At 42.4% G+C, this 26,015-nt stretch overlaps 1 protein-coding gene across 3 annotated transcripts in view; it reads right to left on the bottom strand.

The window, feature by feature from the left end:
* STK38L (serine/threonine kinase 38 like) overlaps positions 1 to 26,015 on the bottom strand; it is a 70,343-nt gene that overhangs the window by 6,053 nt on the left and 38,275 nt on the right. For 2 of the 3 annotated variants that reach the window (XM_053257105.1, XM_053257106.1), the window contains 11 exons: positions 22,537 to 22,681; positions 18,189 to 18,240; positions 11,093 to 11,215; positions 10,548 to 10,631; positions 10,145 to 10,268; positions 9,638 to 9,792; positions 8,073 to 8,175; positions 6,173 to 6,234; positions 5,840 to 5,957; positions 5,515 to 5,638; positions 1,513 to 1,608 (listed from right to left, as the gene is read on the bottom strand). In XM_053257105.1, the coding sequence (XP_053113080.1) occupies positions 1,513 to 1,608; positions 5,515 to 5,638; positions 5,840 to 5,957; positions 6,173 to 6,234; positions 8,073 to 8,175; positions 9,638 to 9,792; positions 10,145 to 10,268; positions 10,548 to 10,631; positions 11,093 to 11,215; positions 18,189 to 18,240; positions 22,537 to 22,670 (1,175 nt within the window). In that variant the 5' untranslated portion in view covers positions 22,671 to 22,681. Of the gene's footprint in view, positions 1 to 1,512; positions 1,609 to 5,514; positions 5,639 to 5,839; positions 5,958 to 6,172; positions 6,235 to 8,072; positions 8,176 to 9,637; positions 9,793 to 10,144; positions 10,269 to 10,547; positions 10,632 to 11,092; positions 11,216 to 12,489; positions 12,593 to 18,188; positions 18,241 to 22,536; positions 22,682 to 26,015 lie in introns of those variants that run through there. The other variant, XM_053257107.1, reaches the window with a different exon arrangement.

The raw sequence follows: 26,015 nt of genomic DNA, 5'->3' as shown, positions 1-26,015 counted from the left end.
GCATATTAGTTTGTGGAACCCATTTGTAACTTTCCCAAACTAGTCTTTCTCTGTCTCGAATGATGTGCAATGGTTTCTCCACACACAGACAGGGCCTTTTCACTTGTCACTTCACCCCTGCCCACAGATTGTGAACAGGCCTCAGATGCTTCTTTCCTGCCGGACACAACTGCAGAGGCCAAGCAGCTAGTAAATAGGCCCTTTCAAAATTATTCTTATTCATTCAATTTTTATACCACCTCACCTAGATGCTCTAAGCAGTTCACAAACATAAAAACCAAAATAACTCATTAAAAGCAGAAAATATTAAAACCAATTTAAAATCATTTCTGTAATCACTAAAGGCCAGGCTAAAAAGTTATGTTTTTAGGGCTCTTTTAAAGACTGCTAAAACTCTTAATATCCATAGGGAACACATTCCAGAGCGCAGGAGCAGCTACAGCGAAGGCCCGATTCCAAGTCACCACCAGGCGAGCTGGTGGCAGCTGCAGACAGATCTCTCCTGATGACCTTAATGTGTGGTGGGGATCATACTGAAGAAGGCAGCCTTCCCAGGTAAGTTGGTCCTAAGCCGTTTTGGGCTTCAAAGCTAGTTAACAGTACTTTGTATTTTGTCTGGAAACATATCAACAGCCAGTGGAACTGTTTTAGAACAGGCAAAATGTTATGGTCTCCCAGGGTTTTTAAACTATTTTAAATTGTTTTAACAGTTTTAAAACTGTTTTAATTGTTCTGATTTTATGGTTTTAAGTTTGATTTTTGAATCGTTATATTTTGTTTTGGTTTGTAAACTGCCCAGAGCCGTTGGATGAGGAGGTGTAGAAATGTAATTAATTCATTAAGTAATTTAAGTCTCTCCAGGAAACCCTGGAAACCAATTGGCTGCTGCATTTTGAACTAACTGAACTACATACAAACGCAGCCCCATGTAGAGCACATTGCAGTAGTCAAGCCTAGAGGTTAACAGTGAGTGCACCACGGTTCTGAGATTACATTCAAGGAACAGAAACAGCTGTTGTATCAACCGATACGACATGATAGAATGTGCCCCTGGACATAGCCTCCACTGGGGTGAGGCCTGGGTCCAGAAGCATTCCAAACTACATACCTGTTCCTTTAGGAGACTGTATGTCTTAAATGTTATGAGTTGTCCCCAACTGGGTGCCAAACAGTCACCCTGAAACTCATACCATCATTACTTTCCAATTACTTTCCCTAGGAAGAGGCTAAGCCTACAAAACTTTGGCTTTCAAAGCCAAATCATTTGCACCTGGTCCTGCATGGAAACAGCTGCCTCTCCCTGCTTACTTCCACATAGAGCAATCCATGCACAGCATTGAGAGGGGGTCAATTAAAGGAGTGAAGGTATGGGAAGCTTTAGTGATCTGGTGGAAGCTGTGCCGGCTGGCACATATGGAATGCTGTATAATGTAGTTTTTCTCAGTGCTTTCCCCACAGGCCTACTAGAGACCCACTTCCTTTTCCCCATAGCTGTATTTTCCATCTCTATACCTGATATGTCCCCAGTCAACAGCTTCAAAAAATGGGTGACTCTTAATTTCTTCCACTCCATTGCTACCAACTCTGCTTTCTGCATCAGTACAAAATCTAGAACAAAGGAAAGATGGGGGAAAAAGTTATAACCAAGATGAACAATGCAGGCAAACTAATCTTTGAAAAATACAAGGATGCCTTTGGTTTGTTTATTAGTTAGTTGTATATCCTGCTCTATCCCCCAGGCTCAAAGCAGCTTACAGCATTTGGGGAGTAATAATCCTGTCCCCAAGGGATTCACAATCATCTCTCTGTTTGTTTTTAAATGAAAGCTAAGGATCCACAAATCTGGCTGCCAATGGAAATGATTGTGTCAGCAACTGTCTATTCTGTTCTGCTCATGCCTAGCACAAAGATTCCCTCCCGAGCTCTCAGAAAATTAAGAGACTTGCACTGCTCCCAAGAGATAGTCCTGCATTCTCACACTCCAGGTGCAAGTAAGAAAAAGAACCATCCCTACCCTCAAGCCATTTAAATTCTAGAGAATGGAGGAAGAGGGTGGCAAAACACAAAGAAAATGCTTAGACCCCTGCCCAGAACATTTCTCCCATCACACCTTCAGAAAAAGTGCTACAAAAAATAGGTTCTGTTTTTTAGGCATTTATATCCCACCATAATTTGATGTCCAAGGCAGCTTACATCAAATAATATATTTTTTTTTTAAAAAAAATAAATTATAACAAAACAATTACTACTGGTATAAGCTTCCTACTAGAAAAAATTCTCTTGCCAAAAATTTCTAATGACAGGTTAATAATAAGATTCATAGGTGAACACTTAGCATCTACATTGTACATTTGATGTGGGCAATACTGAAAGGAAGGTTATAAATGCTCTCAATAAAATACACAAAAAATGCTCACCTAAGCCATCTAGTGGATCATGGCAGAAGCAATATCTGAATGGAGTTCACAGATCACACTTTTAGACTTGCAATGACTTACAAAGTGGGTGCTTTCTTCTTTGGAAAAAAGTAAGGAGATAAACCCCAGCAGTGCTGTGAAAAGTGTTTTGTTTTTAAAAACTCTCTATGGTCACAGAATGCATTTTGAATAACTCTTCCTCAGAGGAGACTACAAGACAAATTCAAATATAAAGTTAATGTAGTTTTCATGTACAAACATGAAAATATTGTTTGCATTCATCTTAGTGTTTGAACAGAGTTATTCAAAATGCATTAGGCACAGATTTGGTGTCTTTAAAAAGAATGACACTTATTTCTTAGTACTGTTTGTGTTTACCTCCTTGTCTGCACGCCCCCACCCCCATTTAACTGGCACTGCCCTTCCTTTGTCTGCATGTTTTTTCTCTTCCCCAATTCAATCATCAGGCTAGACAGGTATGGACCTGGTCAGAGATCATGGGAGACCACTGGGAGCCTCGTGTGGAGGAAGAATGGATTTCTTCCAGTCTATGGTACCTCCAATTCAAAAGTCCTAGCAACTGATAACTGCAACAGTCAGTCATCACAGACAGTACTGAACTAGGAAGACCCATGGTCTGATGACTTTGTATAAGGCAGCTGCAGAGCAGGCAAGTTCTTATATATTCCATTATATCTTGTTCTATTATTTTATTCACTCTAACAATGGAACTGAATTATACAAACACAAATAAGAGACTCAGAGTAGTAACACCCTGTAAATTTTCAACACAGAAGCAAACCCTCCCGCATAGAAGCATGAAGCAAGTCCAGACAGGTAATCCAGTAATCTAAGTAACGTTATGACAGACTATTCGAATGCAACAAGCAACTTGAACAACCTCTGCCAGCAGCATAATAAAAGCAGAGGTGAGGAAACATTTTTAAACAAGGCCAGCTCCTGAAGGTAGGCTACCCAGGCCTCCTGCTATTGGGACTTAGAATGACAGGTGAGCGGAGTCAAACAACAGTTTTTGGGAAAGAAGAGAAATTGACGTAAAGGGGTGCAGATAACTCTGAGCAAGGCAATGAAACTGTTCAGAGCAGTGCTTTTGGCCAAGCCCAGCCTGGAACAGAAGGATGGACGTTTCCTTCCAAGTTGTGCTGTGTCTTGACAGAGTGCTATTTCTTCCCTGCCCACATAAACTCTTAAGTCAAATATGGCCATGGATGTGCAACCATTTTCCATTTGCACTCCTGTTGTTGGGCAACTGAGGGGAAGACTAGCTAGCTCTACTACAAGACCATGTGTTGCAGTAAACTATAGCCACCACTATTAAAAACCACTTGTATTGTCATTAGTCATACACTTAATTCTGGCATGCCAGTTCCAGTGAAAAATAAGCAGTGACCTGTACAACACAGCCATTGCCAGAAAGATCCAGTGACTCATGCATGTATACAAGAGAACACGAGTAGCAATAAGCGAAATTAGCATTTGGAAATGCCGAACACATCTTCACTGGTGTTGCTAAATGTCAACAAGGAAGCAGAATTAGCTGCTGATCCTGTCGGACAAGTATACACTGGAAGGCTACTTAAGACATTATTTTCCTTCAAGCCCTTAGAATTACCTTTCCTGTAGAACTTCACTTCTGCATCTAATTTTACTGGTAATTTCACTTTCCGTTTTGACTCACCTTGCTTCAAGAATATGTTTTTACGATATACTAGAAGCACCTTCTGATGTTGCCCCAATATTATAGGAGCGGGTGCAAGGCAGATTGTGCTGAGGTAATGCTGGAAGCCAGAATTCATGGGGGAGGGCTACCAATCCAACAAGCTTTCACTATTGTCATTTTAGGAAGGAGTAAAGTTGTCATGCAAAGTAGCTGTGTTGGCAGCCCTTTTCAGAAGTATCTGGGATCCTAATACTTCAGAAGTGTACACAGATGAAACTACATAGCAGTGGCTCCCACAGCACTGGCATAACAAAGGGGTCCTAGATTACAATTTTAGCCAGTAATCTGAGCCATCAAAAGTCTGACTTCTGCTCTGGTTCAACAATATTTTTTAACTCTCCAATTCAATTCTGGTTCAGACACTAACTTATTTGATCATTGGTTCAGACTCCTTGAACCTGCTTTTGAATCTGTTTAGATGCATTTCATGCAGAATATAGAACTTTTTTTGCTTGGAATGCAACTCTATAAAATGAATATAACAGTCAATTCACTTGAGAAAAATTATGTTTAACTGGCTGGCGTCCAGACCTAGTGCTGTGCTAGCACAACAACAAAAGTTGTGCACACTTAAGTTTGGAGAGCTGCCCAGTTATGGTGCTCCGCTCCACTCCACCAGCATATTTCTCTGGGAAACATGCAAAGTTGCACAATGTGTTGTGCAATTTGTCTACATAGCGCAAGGATGCTCTAGGACATTCCTTTCTCTCTGCACAAAACTAGACTGGATGTTGCTAGCACAACACACCACTGTCTATTTTTGAAAGTTTTAAAGGTTCAAACACACACACCTCTAACTTCAATGGATGAAAAACCAGGAAAATACCCTGTTTACAATCAGTGGTAGAATGGCAACAAGGAGGACCTGCAGTATTACTTGAAACACAAGAAGCTTCAAGTCTTGGTTCAAGAATCCTCCACATTGCGGCCTTGTTGCTGAACAACATTTTGTGGGTGGGCAAGCCTCTCAGGAAGACTACCCGTCTGAGGCCTTACCATTCTCCTCTGCTCCTCCTCCTTTTCAGGTAGCTCACTGGGAAATATCGTTTATCCAAATATTGCTTGAGCATGCCCTTACCATGCTTCAAAATAATCTCCTGAATGCCCAGTTATTGAACTGTTCAGAACCGATTATCACTTTGTATTTTCAGACATTTGGTTAGGTTCAAGGCAACCAAGAGATTCTAGCTTAGAGTTTAGTTCTGGTTCACTGGGGCAGGGAGCCTATTTGAAGCAGTTTTTGTGTTTTTTTCCAATTCTCTGAATTTTAGCGCTAACAAAATGGTGCACTAATATGCTTGCTTCACATGCAGGAAATATCATTAAACAGAATTTCATTACATATTATCTACTCACTTGAGAATCAAGTCCTTGGATTTTTCTGAAATGGGCACTTCTGGAGGAAATACCAGAGTCTCTTTCCAGTTCATAACTTTCCGATACGTTTCCTGTGGTGTTTCAGAGCAGAAAGGGGGATACCCTGTATAAATGTGAGTAATTCAGAAGTCAGGAACTGTTTAAACATCAAGATTAGACTAAATTACAGCAACCTAATATTAACTCTGTAATTCTCTTTTATTCACTAGTAAAAATCCTCAGAAGAAAAAGATATTCTCTTTAAAACTATAGAGATGGAAATAAAATTTAAAAACATAATGAGAACAGGGCTAAGAATTCTTACCTATTAGCATTTCATACATAATAACTCCCAGAGACCACCAGTCACATAATTTATTGTACCCTGTCTGCATGAAAACTTCTGGAGCAATATAATCTGGAGTCCCAACAGTAGAGTAGGCCTGAAAACAATAAGTATTAGGTGAGATATTTAGTGAGCACCTGAAGCTTCTCCTACAATGCTGTAACCAGTACATAATCACTCACCCAACATCTAATTACAGCCTCTTTCATTTATTGCTTGGGACATGATAAAGTGAGTAGTATGGCTTTTATTCTGAAAATCTTTGCAGAAAGAACTCAGAAATTTAGCATAGCTGTCCAAAAGGGTACTTACCAGCTGTCGCCTATTCTTTTTCCATGTTTCTGCTTTTCTCTTTGAGTTCATATTCTGAAATGCTGATTCACAAAAACAAATATCAAAATGAATTCTTTTCAGCTTTAATAGCACAAGAACTATTTTTAATTTCAATTAATTTCAATTTTAATTATAGTTTAAATAATTCAATTAAGATCCAATTCCAATGTTACCTTTGCAGCATGGAGCCATTTTGGTGTAGTCTGTCTTCATACTGCTGTGGTAATGTGTAAACAAACATCGTGATTGTGGGAGGAGGAATTACTTGGTTACTTTTGCATGAGGATATGAAAAGTAACTTCATTATCTCCCTCCCCTGCCAAAACATGGCACCCACTTAGGTACATTATACAGCATGGAACCAGACACAAGCAGTCTTCATAGAAAGGTAACATCTGAATTGGATTTTTATAGAGATAAGCCATGAAGAATTCAAACAACTATTTCCAATGCTCTCAGAGTCAATTCTAAACAAATTCTGAACCACAATACTTTATTATGAACTCCGGTTCTAAAAGCTGACAACTGCACTTCATTTATTCCGATTCAAACAAGGTATGCAAGTTTATTTGTTATAATATTTGACCTGGTCTACACCTGCAGCAGAATGAGATGGTAAAATAGAGTGCACTAGATTGCAGGTGAGGTAGTGGTGATGTATTTTAAATGCTCTCTGTGTGTGAGTGAGTGAGTGAGTGTGTGTGAGAGAGAGAGAGAGAGGAACACGAATGAACTCCAGGGGAACAAAAGTTAGGATATTGTGGAGAAGAGTTCTAGCTCAGCCCACTCCTAATGATACTCGCTTTCCACCTGCAATTTCCCTCCGCCAAAAGATGGGATCCTTCCCTGAAGTCTGAAGTGGTCAAGTCAATTCTGCATCTGGGGAAGATTCTGCATCTTTGCTGGGGAAGATTCTCATCCACCAATGTTCCAAATAGTCAGCACGGCAAGAGAAGTTTTGAGGGGCTGCTGACTGATCATCCTGCACTGTCTTAGGGATGAGAGGACTGAGAAGCTCCTGCTACCATTGCCCTACATCAACCCAGTATCCTCAGCTATGGCTTAGTTTGAATGTATGAAATATTCAGGTATTTTAATTAAATATCTACACTTAGTTGTAATTAATTGCAACTAAAACCAGAGACGTTATGCTTCAGCTGAGACAAAGCCACTCTACTAGCTCATTGTTTTGTTGGACCCAGTACTATGTGTACTGAGCAAAGTCTCAATTCAAGGAAAGACCAGTGCATACAGAACAGAAAATATCTCATTCCTTTAACAGTTTCTGTAGACCAGGCCTGCTCAACTTCGGCTCCCCCAGCTGCTTTTGGACTACTACATTCCCAGCCACAGTGGTCAATATCCAAGGATTACGGGAGTTGTAGACCAACATCTGCAGGAGGACTGAAGTTGAGTAGCCCTGCTATAGAGAGAGTCCTCTTCACACAAATACTTCTGTGAACCTGAAGAAGAGAGCAGGACTGTACCCAGTGGCCCTTCTCCACTCAAATGTCTGCACATTTAACAGGCATGTGAAAGAGGCCGAATGTACATACAGCTGCACACACACACACTCACTCCTCCTCCTCCAGATAACTGGGAATGCCAACTGCATGGGGCTCTCAGATTGGAAGACGTGTGTGTGTGTGTGTATATAGAGTCTTTCACACTCTGGGTAAACCTACTGATGTTGGGGAGGCCAACAGGCATGGTCCCACTCTCCATTCAAACACATGGATCTGTTTGTGAGGAGAGAGTTTTGTTGTCAAACCCAGAGTTCTGACAAAACCCTTTATAATCTAGAGGCCTAAACTTGAAAGACCTAACAATCAAGAACAAAGAGTAACCTAACCCTTAAGCTAGAATATGCTACACTTACAGAAGTCACTTGGTGGATTGTGTGTAAGGTTTCTGTAGAATTCAGTTCTGTGAGCTTTCTTTAAACCTGTGCATAGTCCAAAATCAGAGAGTTTTACATGACCCTGCAAAGAGAAAACATTAATTGAGCTTTGAAATTATTTGAAAGTGTGCTAACTTTAACTAGTCATAGGAAGAAGTTGTTTGTTTTGTTTCAGATGTACAGGAAAGGAATGGACTAGGAAAAAGGAATCCATCAACAGTGCTTTCAGATGCAGATCAGTGCTTCCACAGATACAAAGGGGATTCCTTGATTTGCACTTTCAATGGCAGTGCTCAGTGCTGTGGCAGCTGCCACTCCATCCATCAGGAACAAATTTTCAAGGGATCATAGCGTGATGTGGAGGGAAGGGGAAAACCATGAGAAGTCTACATGTGGCACTTTGGATCCTGTTCAGAGGGTTTTTAATGGGCAAAGCAAGGCTGAAGTTGGCTCTGGGACAAAAAGTGAGGGTGGGCCCCTGCTCCCCCCATTCTTCAGAAAGGTGTGAAGGGGAGAGCAAAGAGTAAGTTATCACCCAGCCAGCAGGCCCCCCTCCCTCAGGGACATTTGTCCCCTTCCCTTGTTCAGTTATAGCTACAGCCCTGATGAGAGCACCTCACATGTGTTTAATCAACACCAATACCCACAGGTCATAATGGGATCTCCCTAATCCCCATAATGATCACTGGTTTATAAATATCTTGTCATGGAAACAATTTTCTTATGCACTAGGATATTTTTAGATTGTGAGCCCTTTGTGGACAGGGATCCATCTTCTTTGAATGGGAGACTGCATGTGAGCACTGTAAGATATTCCTTATGGGGCGCTCTGGGAAGAGCATCTAGGTTCCAGCTTCCCTCTCTGGCATCTCCAAGATAGGGCTGAGAGAAATTCCTGCCTGCAACCTTGGAGAAGTCACTGCCAGTCTGTGTAGACAATCCTGAGCTAGATGGATCAATGGTCTGACTACGGTATACGGCAGTTTCCTATGTTCCTGTGTTCTTTATTTGCTATTTCTCTATGTAAACCGCTTTGGAAACTTTTGTTGAAAAGCGGTATATAAATATTTGTAGTAGTAGTAGTAGTAATTTTCTTATGCACCAGGATATTTACTTTTATTCAAACAAAGGAACTAGAAAAATGGCAGCCAACATGGAACTGATACAAAAAACTTATGGAGTCAGCAATCTATCAGATTGTTCCATAAGAGCCAAACACCTGATGGTCAGGCAACAGGACAAGCTACAAGACCCTCCCAAGGCCCACTCTATGCATCTCCCCATCTTTTCAGGTGTCCCATTCCCCTTCTCTCTCTTCTCTCCAATTCCAGACTGAAAATAATGTCTATTAAAACCCACTGAGGTTTCCAACACCCCCAAAACTTTAATTATAGGAGCTTAGGAGGGGCTTTTACATTTTATTTTAATCATTTTCTTCAGCATTTTCCCTCCCCTCCCCTCAACCCCTTCATCCTCTGGTGCTGTTAACACCCAAGATCAGAATGAAGTTATAACACATCAGAAACCTAAAACCCATTTCTTACCTTTGCATCTAGCAGTAGATTATCTGGTTTAATATCTCTGTGAATAAAACCCAGCTGGTGAATGGCATCAATGGCTAGCACAGTTTCAGATATATAAAACTGTGTTTCTTCCTCTGATAAAGTATCCTTCTTCATAAGTAAGGTCATCATATCACCTGAATCAAAGAAAAGTGTACAACTGTAACATTTTACAATTCAATGAGAATCATCACTTCAAAAATGACAGAGTGCTAAGACCCTCCCATTGAGAGCAAGGGGAAAATATCCACTTCATGTAGTCCTTTTAGGCTGTCCCTGCTCTCTGACTTTTCCATCCTATTTAAATAGCTGGTTTGCCTATTGCTACATTATAGTGCAGAGTCAAGGCCAGCGCAATCATAGCATTTCCCACCCTTTAACAATTTTAAAGGGACTGACCCAAGAATTAAACCCACACTCCGCTCCCAATCTATCAGTCCAGACAGAATGATACTGATTTCAATAATCCAGTACAGAATATTTATTTACCTCCAGGTAGAAACTCCATGATCAGATAAAGATTTCGTTTGTCCTGAAAACTATAAAACATCTTCACCACCCAGGCACCATCTGCTTCTACTAGTATATCCCTTTCTGCTCGTATATGAGCCACCTATAATAAGAGTATTGAAAATCAACACAAAGTGCTTAGGTTAAGAGAAAGAACAATTGCTTACTTACTGAACTACCTTCCTCCATAAATAATCAGTTGGCCCATTTCTAGAAGCAATGAAAGAATTCATTACAGATAATTGTTGCTAAATGCTATAATCAGATACACAATTTCCCTCCCAAAACAGACTTCTAGTTCTTGTATATCACCCAGAGGAAGCACATACAAAAATTCAACATGATACATATTAGTCATCAAATACTTTTTAAAAAAGCATACCTGCTCTTTCTCCAGCATATCAGCTTTTCTTAGTATTTTCATTGCATAAATATGACCCGTATCTTTCTTCTGAACGAGGCGTACCTAGGGATTTAAAAAAAAAAAAATCTCAATTAGCATCAGGTTATTTCACTGTGGACAGCTGATGCTGACTATAAGAACAGAGAACAGTACTGAGCATAGTGGACTGAGAACAGTTATCGGTAATAATGTTTAGGGAGATTCTAGTCTTGTAACAGAGATTAGAGATGTCTCCTGCTAATTGAGCCAATAGGCACCTTTTTAAAGTGGGGATTCTCTTTACTGAGGAGGGGGAGAGCAACTGGCCTTATCCAGCCCCAGCACAGCATACCTCCAGTGGCTACTGCTGCTGTCTGTCTTATGTTTCTTTTTAGACTGTGAGCCCTTTGGGGACAGGGATCCACCTTTATTTATTTATTTTTATTTCTCTAAGTAAACCGCTTGGGAACTTTTGTTGAAAAGCAGTATATAAATATCCATTGTAGTAGTAGTAGTAATGGACAATCATAAGAAAAAGCACAAACCTCTCCAAATGCACCCCTTCCTATAACTTTCAAAGATTCAAAGTCATCCAGGCCTAGCCTCGTTCTCTTCAGCCGTAGAAATTCAGTTTCTTTGCGGGCATGCTGAGATCTTCGAAGCTTTTTCTGAAGGGAAGCATTATGTATTTAGACTGTGTGGAAAGCATAAAGTAACTAACTCTTAAACAAACAGTATGAATATGCAATACAACCAATAGACTATGAGACAGTTAATATATGATCATCACCACCACCACCACCACCACCACCACCACCACCACCACCACCACCACATATTCAGAAGAATGAGCTGTAGTTTCCTTGATCCTCCACAGAAGAGCAGGACCTAGGCACAGTCTATTCCCCAAAGATATGGATGTTTTCTTGACAGCTCCAAAGACATGTTCAGTTAATTCTACCAGCCATCTGTCAAGTTCTTGTGGACTTTTATAACAGGGAACTCAATTGGCTGCCCTCTCACGCTATCTAGACTCAACCATTTCCCTGGTACACTAGGAAGATGCAGGCAACAAGGCAGAAGCATCCATGGCTAGAAGACAAAGGAAGAAAAAAATGTGTTCATCCCAGAGAATATGGCCTGTTTGAAAGTCTAAGTTTATTCTCTGGCAGGGGTGGTAGCAACCCCCTGCCACACACACATTTTAACTCCACCACTATCCAACAAAAATTTGCTCAGTGGTGAGAGTAGTACAAACTAGCTCCCATCCATCTGAAGCTGAAAAACCCTTAACAGCATATTGCAGTAGTCACATTGATGACTTTATGAATAAAAGTTACTCCAGCCAGGATTCCATGTTGTGGGCAGTCTCCTCTTATTCAATAGTTCTGAATGAGTTTCAGTAGTAACAATTGGGGTGTGTGGCATCATTCAACCTACTATGTTCCTGCTTGATCCTTTTCCATGTTGATGGCTTGTGACAGGAAGTCACAAAATTTAGCTATAGCGATTCTGAATGTTTCTGCATAGAACGAAGTAGTGCAATCTATCCTTAAGGAAGCCACTGTAGGACTGTTACCAAAGAAATCTTCCTTCAACCCCTTATTATGAAGAACTGAGATCTGTTTCAAATACAAGGTTCCAGGCCATTACAGCTAAATGGGCATTGGTGTGAGGTTTCAGGCCAAGACAGCTCAATGGACCTCAGTGTATCAGTTCTGACATACCTCAGAAAGCTGTTGCCACTGCATATGCTGAAATATATAGGGCCTCTCCCTATCAAGGGCAGTTTCATATACCACTGTAATTTAAAGCCATTGTTTCATAACCAGCCTTGAGCAAATACGTGAATGTATTTTTGACATTCTGCAGGCTATGCACTGACTTGGAAAGACCACCAAATAATATTTTGCATCAAAAATACAGTGGTCCCTCGACTTACGTATTTAATCCATTCCGAACGCACGTTCGGAGGTCGAAATTTTCGTAAGTCGAAGAGCGCACCACGGAAGTCTGGAAACATTCGTAAATCGAGGAAACCGCATCTAAAAATTCATAGATCGAGTAAGCTGAATCTAAACCGGCAACTACTTCCGGTCTTTTTTGTCGCTCGTAACTCGAAAACATCGGATGTCGAGTAGTTCGTAGGTCGAGGGATTACTGTACTCTGAAGAGCTACTGCTGCCTACAGAAAAGAGCTTTTTCATTTAAAGCCACAAGAGGGCATTAGATACCAATTTATCTCTACAAAGAGATTTCTAGCTTTTGCCTGCTTCAGTGCAAAGGTTATTTTTTACATGCTGAGAGAGAGAGAGAGAGAGAGAGAGAGAGATCACAAGATGTCAGTTTAATGGCAAACAGATCATTGGGTACAATTCTGATGCCATTGGATATGAAGGGTAGAGACTACATCATCCCTTATTCAAAGAGGCCCATGGTGGTAAAATATTTTAAAGGCAGCAGCTTTTACAAACATGATGGCAATGTGTACTAACAATTGAGAAAATTATATTCCACATTTGTAAGAGCAATGGGATTGTCTATGATACTTTTTGCTAGTGGTGGCAAACCATTTTGTCCCGTTAACTAAGGAAAGAAGCACCTTTTTAAAGTGGCAATTCTCTTTATTTAGCAGAGGGAGAGCAACTGGCTCTATCCTTCCCAAACAGAGCATCTTTTCAGAGGCTGTTGCTACTATCTATCGTGTGTGTGTGTGTGTGTGTGTGTGTGTGTGTGTGTGTGTGTGTGTGTGTGTGTGTGTGTGTTTTCCAGCTCTTTGGGAACACGAAGCCATTTTATTTATGACTATGTAAACCATTTTGGGAACTTTTATTGAAAAGTGGTATATAAATATTCATTGTAATCATATTTTTGGCTGCCTGCCACACATATACTCTAAAGTATGAGACTGTGCCATTCCCGTGAACAGTATGGTATATAGGGAGCATCTGTATGCCTTGGTATGCTTTTACCTTTTCTCCACTAAACAGAGAAGCACCGCAGTGCAGACAAAGCTTGCTAGAGCAGAGGCAACTCTGCATGCCACAGCTGGACCCACGGCTGCCTGCCTCTCCCGCTTCTGTCAGGAAATGCCACCAACCCACAGTGCCTATGCAGTCCCAAGTCTAACGAAAAGGAATATTGTAACACAGATCCGTTACGTGGAGCAAGAATGCAATGGAAAGCAATTATTTTTCAAGATACCTGAAAGAACAGCTGTTAGACACAGAAAAAGGCAATGAAACCATACTAAGTTAATTGCTTATATATTACCTTGAGTACTTTGGCAGAAAGTAATTAACCAATTAATGTTGCAATCTTTTTTTTTAAGTGTACATAGATTATAGTCTTTCTTGGAGTAAGACTAAAGAAACACAGTGGGATTCACTTCTAGCTAGTCATGCATAGGACTGGGCTACATGTAGGTTTTTGTTCCCCATGGTCACAGAGATAAATTTTAAGACGTAATTGCCCAAATGCTAAGGAGGCAGAAATGAGGACACCCACCCACACACTCCTTATATTTGTTTGGAATCATGACTGTTGAAAAAAGCATATACTTAGGTTACAAACTACAAATAATGATAGTTGACATGTGCAGTGTAACCTGAGTGGTTCTGAGCGGCAACAGACAGCTAGAACACACACCAGGAGCCTTGGGCAAGAGCGCAAATATGTAAACTCACGCTATCATGCTTCCGTGATGGTATTTATTTCCAATATAAGTAGCATCAGAGAAGTGCAATCACACGCCAGTAGTCTTGAGCAAGAGTGCAAATATGTTAACTGTAGCATTGCAGAAGTGTGATCACACAGGTTTACTTATTTGCACTCTTGCCCAAGACTGCCAGCACTTTTTTTTAGATGCCCACATACATCTTATCTTAGAGAGTGCTTTCTTTGGTACGATATCCACCGCACATTAAGGTCATCTAAGGAGGTCCACCGTCTTCAGATGCCACTAACATGTCTGGTGGAGACTCAGAGGCGGGCCTTCTCTGTGGCAGCTCCTGGGCTGTGGAATGCACTCCTGGCAGAAATCTGTAATCTGAGTTCATTATTGGCCTTCTGGAGAGCCCTTAAGACCGATCTGTTTGGCCTGGCCTTCCAGGGTTTTTAAACTGTAAAGGTTTGGCCTGGCCTTCCAGGGTTCTAAAAACTATTTCAATTGTTTTAACAATGGTTTTATGTTGTTTTTACCATTTTTGATTTTAACAGTTAATTGGTTTTAGTGTTTTTAATGTAAACCGCCCTGAGCCATTTTTGGAAGGGTGGTATAGAAAAATCAATCAATTAATCAAATAAATAAATGATAGCCAGTTCAGAAAGGCTTGTCTGTGCAACAAGTCAGTACCTATATTTTACTATTCTTCAACGATTCTCCCACAATTAGAACAACTCACATGCAAGAGGAAGCTTAATGAATTGCTGGTTCCTGCTGCCACACCAGCGTGATGAGGCGGGGTTGTGCCCTCGTCACGAGGCAGGCATAGGCGCCATCTTGCCTCCCTCTCCACGTGGCAGGGATCGGCCAATGAGGGAAGGAGGCGAGCCGATTAGGTCCTGGCCACCTCCATCCTGTGCAGTTGCTCTGCCGCTTGGCACCAATGAGGATCACTGTGGCAGCTCTCTCATAGTGGCCACAGATGGGTTGGGACAGGACTGGCCATCACCAGCAGCATCGCAGCGGGGGCAACAATGGAGAGCGACGGCACCTTGGGGCCAGAGTTTCTCTGCGGCAGGAGCAGCAGCAAGAGGCAGAGAAGTGGTGGGGCTCACTGCCCCTTGGTGATTTCCCCTCCTTGCTCTTTTTAATCATCCAGGCCCCAGCCACAGCCACATACTCAGCCTACTAGGCACCAGGCACCAGCCTTGTGATCCCCTCAGGTGAGGCATCAGGCCCAAGCCGCAAACAAGGCCTATCACAGCCACGAATGTGGCTTACTAGGAACCAGGCCCCAGCTGCGAACAGGCCCCAGCTGCAAACGTGGCCTATTGCTACTTGGAGCCAGGCCCTGTGCAGTCTCGGTGGAATGGCTGCAGAGCCTTGCTTTGTGGGGGCATTGGGGTTTTAATTCGGCATTGTGTATTCTTTTCTCATTAATTTGGCTATACAATGAATCATTCTTTAAGCGGGGGGCATTCCTAGTTCATTCTGTTGCATTAATTGGGGTTGGCATTGATTTAATTCATTCAGCAGGGGGCATATTTCATTCACTGGGCTTTGCATTTATTTAATTTTAGTAACTAGGGGTACTCCTAGTTCATTAATTAGAGTAACTAGGAGTACTCCTAGTTCATTAATTAGAGTAACCAGGAGTACTCCTAGTTCATTAATTGGGCTTAACATTGATCTATTTCATTAAGTGGGAACCTTTCTTATTGCATTAATTGGGCACACAAGAAAGTGAACAGGGAGACTGGTAGAGCGGGTGATCTCACATCCTGGCATTCAGGTTCGGGACGCTTCGCTGTACGGAGGGGGGAGGGGAGGAGTACATTTGACTGATCGGAGGAATGAACTGTTCCTCTGGGACTTGCACCAAGGTGTTCAGGAACTGCTAGAGGGGCAGGGTAAGTGGGGCTTGCCCCGCTTTTGTGGCAGGAGAGTGCAGGTGTTGGGTAGGTAGATTGATTAACTATGTTTGGCAGGAGGGCCATTTGAGGTGAGGGCCCAAGCAACATCCTGTCAAGGTTTTGGTGGCCTGAAGGGTTGAAAATGGCCCCTGTGATTTCCGGGTGGTGCCTCACCTCACCAACTCAGAGTTTGGAGGCTTGAGTTGGGGTGTGTCAGGTTGGGTTGCCACCACCCCCAGCGGGAGAGCGCCTCAGCAGGGTGAGAGGCAGTCAGGACCACGCACCTAACTGAATCAATACCTGGTCCTTCACCCTGGTGTGGTGATGGCCCTCCCTAGGAGGCTGTCCCACATACGAGTACCACCTACACTCTGGTTAGTTAGGTACCTCATTGCAAGTCTTATTCTGCTGCACATTAATAAAGTGGCCTTATTTTACTCCAACTACGTGTATCCTGTCTTCATTGGGGCTGGGGGTGCAATATGCTATAACCTAGGCAGAATTACACATTATGAGGTAAAACACAGAGTTGCCAACCAATGTTTGTAATACTGATGCAGAAGTGGTACATTTGTACAGGATAATTGGCAGAGGGAAAGGGAGCGGTCTTTACTCCCCCTCCTCACCAGTTATTTCCTTCAAATGTCCTTTTCTCCAGTCAGACTCTGACTCAAAGTAAGCCCAACAGAAATGTATGCAGGCAGAATTCACAGGCACAAGGAGGATTAAACATCCTCCTCTGCTAATTCTCCTCTATGCATCCCCCATCCTACCATGACCGTTTCCTCAAACACAGGTCTGAGAACACCTTTATAAGTTCGCTTGATTTTTTTTCTGGCCAATTCACATGTTTCTGGTTACCAAGTTTCAACTTCATCTATTATTTCCATCTATTTCTATCTCTACACTAAATGTTTTATGTACTCAACAAAGGTGTGAATGTCTCTCAAGAGATTACATATTTGAATTCTACATTACAATGTGCTTTGGTGTTTAAACAATGCTGCTTGTTTAACATGTCAGTGGAACTACTAGATAACACCTAATTTACCACAAGAACCAGACAGGTGTGTACACATGCTAGATTCAACTAAAAACCCTGTACATTTCCCCCCATTAAGGGAAGGGCAGTTACTAGAAATCAGTTAACACCACTCATTTCTTGCTGCTGCTAATTCAATATGGATATTTACATGGCTTTTGTGCCTTTAATAGGAGCCAAAGGAACCACTGCCCACCATCAAACTCACACGTCACAAATTTTTGCTACATAACCTTAATCTGTACTGAATCTAGCAATCCTATTTCCCCCTCACAAGGAAGGTGGAGTTATTGCTTCCTGCATCCTCTTACTTCTGCTGGCTTTTTCTGGGCTATGTGATTTATTTATTTTTTTAATGATTCACGTACAGTCCTATGAATCATTATTTATTTATTTATTTATTTTATTTAGCACATTTTTATACTGCCCTAACCCAAGGTCTCAGGGCGGTTCACAACAAACAAATAGTAAAAAAAATTTAAAACAATTAATAAACAATCAAAAGTTTAAAAAATTAAAAAGCTAAAAAGCTTGGGTAAAAAGATAAGTCTTTAGACCCCTTTTAAAAGCCACTAGAGATGGGGAGACTCTTAATCCCACGGGAAGTGCGTTCCAAAGTCTGGGGGCGACAACAGAGAAGGCCCGTCTCTGGGTGGTCACCAAACGACATGAAGGTAGCCACAGACGAGCCTCCCCTGATGAACGTAGTGGACGATGGGGATCATGCAGAAGAAGACGCTCTCTTAAGTACCGTGGGCCTAAGCTGTTTAGGGCTTTATAGGTTATAACCAGCACTTTGTATTTTGCCCGGAAACCTATCGGCAGCCAGTGCAACTCCTGTAATATAGGAGTAATATGGTCTCTTCGAGATGACCCGGAGACCAACCTGGCTGCCGCATTTTGTACTAATTGTAGTTTCCGGACTACGTACAAAGGCAGCCCCACACAGAGAACATTGCAGTAAAGCATCAATCACAAACAATAATCAGAAAAGCATTCAACTTTAATTGCACACATATTACCTCTTCATCTGCTAAGCCTTCTTCCTCCATGGCCACTTCTAGTTTCTTCTGCCTATGTTGGTACATAAAAAGCACGTATTAGCACACAACCAACCTGCCCTTCCACGGCAAGATAAACTGTTTTCACTGTTCTTCATTGCATCAACAAGAGGAAACTTAATATGTAACTGCTGAACACAGTATACACGTTTATGACAGACTAAAAGCTGCTCGGCCAAGCGTTCTACTTCCTTCACAGACCCAGAAGACCCTTCATTCACTCCTGCTGAAATCCGTTTGTTGTTTCCCTAATTGGGGGCAGGGAGGAGGCAGTACCTGTAACTTGCTCGACAAAATCCCCAAAGCTTCTGGTTGCCAACCAAGACATGAGAGCATGGAGGCAACACTAGGATGGAACTTCTTCCCATCTTACATACCTCTTTTCTGTAAGGAATTACAGATATGCAAAGCTGCTACTAGGCAATAGCCTTTTATTGCCCTCTCCCATAAACAAGTGTGGCAATTATGCTAGCGGTGGGCTCTCCAGTGGCCTTTTTGGAGACTAGCAAGACTCTCCATACTATCTCAAGCTGTCTCCTCAAAGTGAACTTCTAGCAAACCTAGGTGCTACTCAAGCCCCTGGAGACTCTTCTGCTCCTAGTCAGCTCCCGCAGTGAAATGTGGGCGGTTCGGCATTGCCCATGCTGCTGCATGTGTCTAACACGCCGCCCATGCTGTTGTGGAACAGGGCTGTTCCACTGTGACTTAATTGCACAAGGCAGTTCCACAACGCTACCTCCGTTATTTCCAATGGAGATAGCATCACTCAACTGCTTTGTGCAGTTTTAAGTGACAGTGAAACAGCCATGCTCCGTAACAGCAAGGGCAATGTTTTAGATACATGCAGCGGCATGAGTGGTGCTGAACTGCCTGCACTTGGCTGTGCAGAATGTGAGCTCCTCTTTCTAACAATTTCACAAAAAAGTTGCCCTTGGTATAGCTAGGTATCTCTGTGCCGGCCTTATTTCCAGTTGTTCACTGAATGAAAAACTGCCCTAAAAGGTCCTGAAAAAGAAGGAAAAGGACAAAAGAGCTAACAGCCTGAGGAACTACTGGAGTCTTTTCAAGCCCCAATACAAAGAGCAACATGCATCACTGACAACAATTCTTATTTTTGTTTCAAAAGGGAGTCTCAAATGCAAGTCCATCCACTTCTGGGCCAGAAGGCTTCTTATTGGTACCTTGGCTGGCTCTCTCACTTCCATTCTCAGCTCAGCTTTTCACTGTTTTCCAGTTACTGCTCATATACTTAAGATGGTGAAACACACATTTTAAAAGGGTAATGGGGTGTGAGAGTGTGTGTGCATGCATATGTGCGAGCGAGTGAGAAATTCTTAGCTGAAGCTTAAGAGAGGCTGGATCTTTTTGAACAAGATAGCTCAGTTATTGTATTATAAAGTTCAGTTCAGATTCAGCCTATGACAGATGACTCTTATAGCTTCTGAGTTCCATTCGGACGTTATCAGGACTGTTAAAAGTGACTACAAAGCAGCATTTAGATCCACCATAGAAAAAAACTGAATGGTCATTACACAGAATGTTGTATTGTGGCAGGGGTTTTAATTAAGTAAGATACCACAGAATCGTCTTTCCTCAATAGTAGTCTGACAGACCTATAAATCGAAGGGCTGCAATCAATAATTTGTTATATTAAAATTAATTTTAACCCCTTTTAATCGACTAAAGCACTCCCAATTAATCTGAAAAGCCAATGAGCTTGTTCAGATATAACTCGGAGCCAGGAGTTCTGTACAATGTCCCTTTGCTTCACAAGTGTGCTCTCCACTCCCCTTCATGTAGGAGGGTTGGAAGACGTCTACTTCCAATTCTAGTTCAGAACAAGCCAGGAATTCTAGTTATGTCCAAAATAAGTAATCCTGTCTTATTCTAGCCAAAGCTTCAAACTAAATCAGGATTTGAAGCTGGATTGTGTTACAGCTTCAGAACCTGGTTTATTTGATACTCTGGCTAGAATAAGCCAGATTTGCTCAATTCAGATGCAACAGAAGAACAAGGCCTTTTCTAAACCAGAAGTAGAATTGTTCTGGGGTGGGTGGGTGTGCACGTGCACGCGTGCGCGCACGCACGCACACACACACACACACACACACACACGTGCCCAAAGCTATGGGATGTCACATGAAGACAGGATTTAATCATTGGTCCATGGCATGTCTGAACTGGCCCAACTTTAAGACGATTGTTTTTTCAAGTACCAATAAACTGCAGCTGGCAGTACCATTTGAGAACCAGCATTCCCCTTTCACTCTCACAGGAGGGCCAGCCTCTGCTAAGAAGATAGCTGGTGCATGCATGTGTCACAGAGGGTAACTACAAAGAAAAAATGTTTTCTTCAAAATTATTGTTTTAGTCTTATAAAAATCTAGTCCAGTAAAATTTGTTTGATTAATGACAAAGATGACACTTCCCCAGAAGGAACAGGCACAGAGCAGTTCAGCACCCAAACCTCTCTCTGGTTCTTCAGACGGTGGCAGTGGCCAGGGGTGCTTATCAGCTTCGGTTGATACTCCAGCTGTATCTGTTTCTGGTTGAGAGTAGTCTTAAAACAATAGTGCATATATTGGTAACCTCCAGGCTTGACTACTGCAATGCATTCTTATGCTGAACTGCCTCTGAATGTAGTCTGGAAACTGCAACCGGTGCAAAATGCAGCAACCAGGTTGGTTTCCGGGTAGCCCAAAGAGAACATATCACTCCCATCTTAGAAGAATTAAACTGGCTCCCAATGTGTTTCCTGGCAAAATATAAAGTGATGGTAATTACCTATAAAGCCCTAAACTGCTTAAATACCAGAGGTATTTAAGAAAAACATTTCCTTCCTCATGAGCCCCACCACTCATTACGATCATCTGGGGAGGTCCATCTACAGTTGCCACCAGAACATCAGGTGGCTACTCAAGGTCTGAGACTTTGGAATGCACTCCCTGTCGAAATAAGAACATCTCGAGCAGCCTTTAGAAAAATGTTCAAGATGCCCTATTTAACCAGGCTAGGTGTTAATTTAAGTAGTTTTAAAATACTTGCATTGTCTTAACTGCTGTATTTAAATATTTAAGGCCCTTGAATATTAACTTTTGTAAGCTACCTTGAGACGTGTGTGTGTGTATGTGTGTATACATGGTATATAAATACCATATGTCAAATAAAAATAAGATTTCTTGATTCTTGTGACATCACAAGTAAATGGAAATGATCGCACTGCTTCTTTGAACACTGCATGGGATGTATTCCATGCTGCTAGCTAAGCTGAACCACTTAAGAAGAACTGCCTCCATAATCTTGCTTCCCAGTTTAAGAAGCGTTTTCTTCACTGATTTTTCCTAAATAATTACCTCCAATTAGAATAAGGTAACTTTTGCAAGAACTGAACTGCTTGATGAAAGGAAACTTCTTTCAAGAGTTTAATTTCTCTGCATGTTAATTAATGTAATTCACATAAAACAAGTCTTGCCAACAGATAAATCCCAGAATAAGCAGTTGCAACATACAAGTTCTGCCAATACCTCTTTTGCAGAGGAATGGTATGGGCAAGCCAGTTTGGGCATGGGCCTCAGGAGTAGGACCCACACCTGCCTACCTGACCCCCTTGTAGATGGCAATAGTGGCAAGTGTTGACCACAGGCTTGTGCCCCCACCATCTTTGCCACTAGAAACTCCCTATGGCATTGGGAGAAGGAGAAGAGGCGTTGCTGTGAGAGACTCCACCTCTCCCACCAGCCCCTGAACATGGTCTTAAAGGCCCCTGCAAGGATGCCTTTGAAAGCAAGTCAATTGGCTCGTGGGACAGGGGGAGCTGCCAATAGCCGCTCAGTCAACTTGGGAATGAAGGCACTGACATTGCTTTTACTATTCATATAGAGCAGTGGTTCTTAACGTGGGATCCGCCAAATGTTGCTGAACTACAACTTCCAGCATAAATAAATCATGGCTCGGGATACTGGGAGTTGTAATTCAGCAACGTTTGGCGGACCCCACGTTAAGAACCACTGATGTCAGGAGGAGGAGGAGAAGGAGAAGGAGAGAGATTCCAAGAGCCCTTTGGTTGCCTCTCAGCCTGAATGGGAAACAGCAGGCAGAGCCAGTTCTGCTGAACACTCAGATCTTGCTCAAATCAAAAAGATCATTTCTATTAAGTTATTTGCCTGCCAGTGTTGTATAAATTTTCAATACAATATAATATGAATATCCCCCAACAATCTTGTCTGTGAAGCTAATTATCATTTTTATTTGAGTGAGTGAGTACTGTATACAAAACTTTCAAATTGCAAAGAATCCAATGCAGCAGTACCTGGTTTCTCTTTCCTCATGCTGTAAAATTAGGTTACTATAAAAGTTCTCCAGTGTGAGCTTGGCCACTGTCACTCTCTCCCGGGTGTGGTTGCTCATGGGAAAGGATGCTGGAGTCCCTGCAGTCATTGCCATAGTAACATGTACTGAAACAGAGTGCATACAATAATAAATTACTCAACAGAAGCAATTTTTTGTTTCTCCCACCAAAAAAATAGAACCATGATGAGGAACACAGAGTCCCATACAGTTTTAACTTTATCTGGAGTGGTTTAGTAATGGAGAATGTTGCACTACCCACCCATCTACAAACAATTAGTACAAATGAATACAGACTGAATCACATAGGAAAACAATTATGCTTGGGACAGGCAATTAAATGTGGATATTTTCAGGTTGCGTACTAAAGTACCATACACCCACTGCGATGCCTTCCTCCACCCAGAGAGGCAGCTCCACATCGTTTGGCCCCAAGACCTGCATGAGCAAGCTTGCTATGTGCTTCTCCTCTTTCAAAAATAATGGTTTATTCACGCACATTGGCAATGGTAACAGAACTTCCTCCCACAGGCTTATTCACTTCATGGCCAACTAATCCCACTCTCACATAAAGAACCAGCCATCCAGGGAGTGGATGGCTGCAGACCTGCCTTGCCCAGTCACCTATCATACCTTGGTTCTTTGCAGGGCTACCCCTGCATCTGCCTCAGCTGCCACCTGTCCCAGGTATGCCCACAGCCCACTCATGAGCTAAATGCCACCACCAGCCTCTGGCTCATAGCATCCCCTTGCCTACGAGGAGTCTGCTGACTGCTGTTGGCCTAGGCTCCTGGCTCCACTGACTTGCACCTGCTCCAAACTGGTTTAGTACGGATTATGCCCACCAATACCAAAAATGCAAGAACTACTGGGACAAACAATCCCTTAAAAGATGATCAGAGTGCATTTAAACACAGAAATTGTGAATATATTTAAATACATTCTGTATTTAACATACATTTAAATACAGAAATTGTATTCCACCTCAAGCATCATGCGAAATAGATGTAAAAGTAAAATGAAAAGTTACATTCTGATGCCTTTAAATGGCCGATTCTCATTCACAGTCACATACACCTGCTTATACTCTACATGTGGTAAGATATCACATGCTCCTTCACATACAGTCATGTGCATGTCGTGTACATGTGTATACAGAGTGTATATCTGCACACATCGTTCCACTGATCACTCACTCACTCAAAAAATAAACAGAGAGCGCGCAATGGGAATCAAGTCTATTGATCGCACACAGAAAGACACACACACACACACGTTTATTTATTTAGTCCTTTCTCTTAGGTGTTCCCATCACTAATCCCATGTGTGGCAGCTCTCATGAGAGTTCGCAAACTACCAGCAAGGGAAGAGGAAAGCGGCGGCACTGGAGGTGAGACGGGAAACAAAATGGAGGGGCGGGGGACAAAAATGTCAGTGGTGGGGAGCACGAGAGAAAGTGGCAAGGCGGGCAGGGGGGAAAAGTGGCAATGGCAGCAGCGGGCGGGCGGGGGAAGAAAGCAGCGACAGTGGCAGGCAGGCTGGGAAAGAAATCAGTGGCGGCAGGCAGGGAAAACTAGAGGCGCAGATACTCTGCACCCGGCCCAGCCATTAGGTATTAATTTGACTGGCGCAGAGCATCTGCATGCTAGTACCCCCATTCCCTCTTAATTACTCCCACACCTTGCCTTCCCCCTCTTCTTCAAATACTCTCTCCCTGTGCCAATCCCTTATCTGGTGAGGGGTCACTTCCCAGCTGAGACCACACCCCGCTCTCTCCAGCCCTTTCCCTTCTCCCCCCCAGGAGCATACTGGCTCATGGGGCCAGCGTGCCTAGAGAGGCAGCATCTCAGCCAGCCAGACCGTGGCTGCCCTCCTTCTCCCTGCTGCTCCTGGCTGCTGCCACCTCCTGTGCAAGCCCGACGAACACCCTCAGCCAGTCCTCCTTCTCCTTCCCACCTTGCTGCATCCGGCCCGCAGCGCCCACAACTGTTGCTTGGAGGCAAACACTGATGAGGTAGCGGAGAAGGTGGGCCATGGCAGTGGTGCTGACCCCAATCAAGATGATGACCCAGAAGAAGGGCCACCAGTTCTGGAGCCCTGCTGCCCTCGGGTCTTTCCTGCCTACTATGTCATGCTCAACCAGCAACGTTAGTACCAGTGTGGCAACTTCCGCTGCCCTTCTGTTCCTCCTCCTCCTAATCTCTGGCGATGGCTGCCCAATCAGAATCCTCCAGTTCCTTGGCCAAGATGCCCTCTTCGGCCACCACCATCTCTCTCGCCATACAAGCACTTAACACTGTGTGTGCGGGGCTTGCCACATACGACCTAAGCATTTGTGTATGCGTGCGCACGCTCTCTTTCTCTCTCTCTAGCCAGAGGATTAATGGAATGGGAAGTGTGCATGCTAGATGGAGATGAGTGACAACTGGTATCTTATCATACAATGGCACTTCATCTTTTTACTAGATAGTAAGCAACAGGCAGTGTGGGGCCTGTAGCATATGTCATGAAGGGGCCCCAAATTTTAAAAATGCACATAAATATTGAAACATAAATTATTTACTTGCATAGTAAAGTAATTCAATTTTTTCATTTGCCTAGTGCCCCCCCCCCCACTAACCACCCCATGCCTCCACTCAGCTGAGCCAGCCAGTCAACAAACTTTGCAAAACACACACACACTTACTTTTGTGACTCCTCACCATAGGTTTTCCTTTGGAGTTATTTTCACAAAGAGAAAGGGGGTGGGAAACAAAACTCTGAATGTTTAAATTAAAAGGTTCTCAGGAATTCTGTACTTTGAGAAATCTGAACCTATTAGCAATTTTGGCACACAACAGTGGATGTTTGATTCCAATGTGTGCAGAACATATTGGATCCCAGCAGCCATCACATTAAAAGGGCCATTTGACAATATTAAGAATATATTTTTAAGCGCTTGTGTAAGCCTGACAGGAAAGCAGATGTATATTTAAAATAGTTGATGCATTGCAAATGAATGTGATTATGATGAGGTGCATTAGCAACTTCCATGAAAACAGAAGTATCCAAAAGACAATCTTTTGGCAGAAGGCACAGCCTCTTTCAATCTAAATTACACTAACATGCTTAATATTAAGAGGAGGAAATGCACAAATCATTCAGTGCAACCCTAAGCATGTTTACTCAGAGGTAAGTCCCACTGAACTCAATGAGCCTTACTCTCTAGCAGGGTGGATTTGATTTAAATCAAACTGATTTAAATCACGATTTAAATCACTAGCAGGGTGGATAAAAATCAAAAAAATCCGATTTAAATTTAAAAAATCCGATTTTTTTGATTTAAATCGGATTTTTTTGATTTTTATCCACCCTGCTAGTGATTTAAATCGTGATTTAAATCAGTTTGATTTAAATCAAATCCACCCTGCTCTCTAGTAAGTATGTTTAGGTTTGCAGCCT

The sequence above is a fragment of the Hemicordylus capensis genome, chromosome 5 (assembly GCF_027244095.1).
Source record: "Hemicordylus capensis ecotype Gifberg chromosome 5, rHemCap1.1.pri, whole genome shotgun sequence".
In the NCBI taxonomy this organism is placed as follows: Eukaryota; Metazoa; Chordata; class Lepidosauria; order Squamata; family Cordylidae; genus Hemicordylus; species Hemicordylus capensis.
This window is presented reverse-complemented; position numbering and strand designations above follow the sequence as displayed.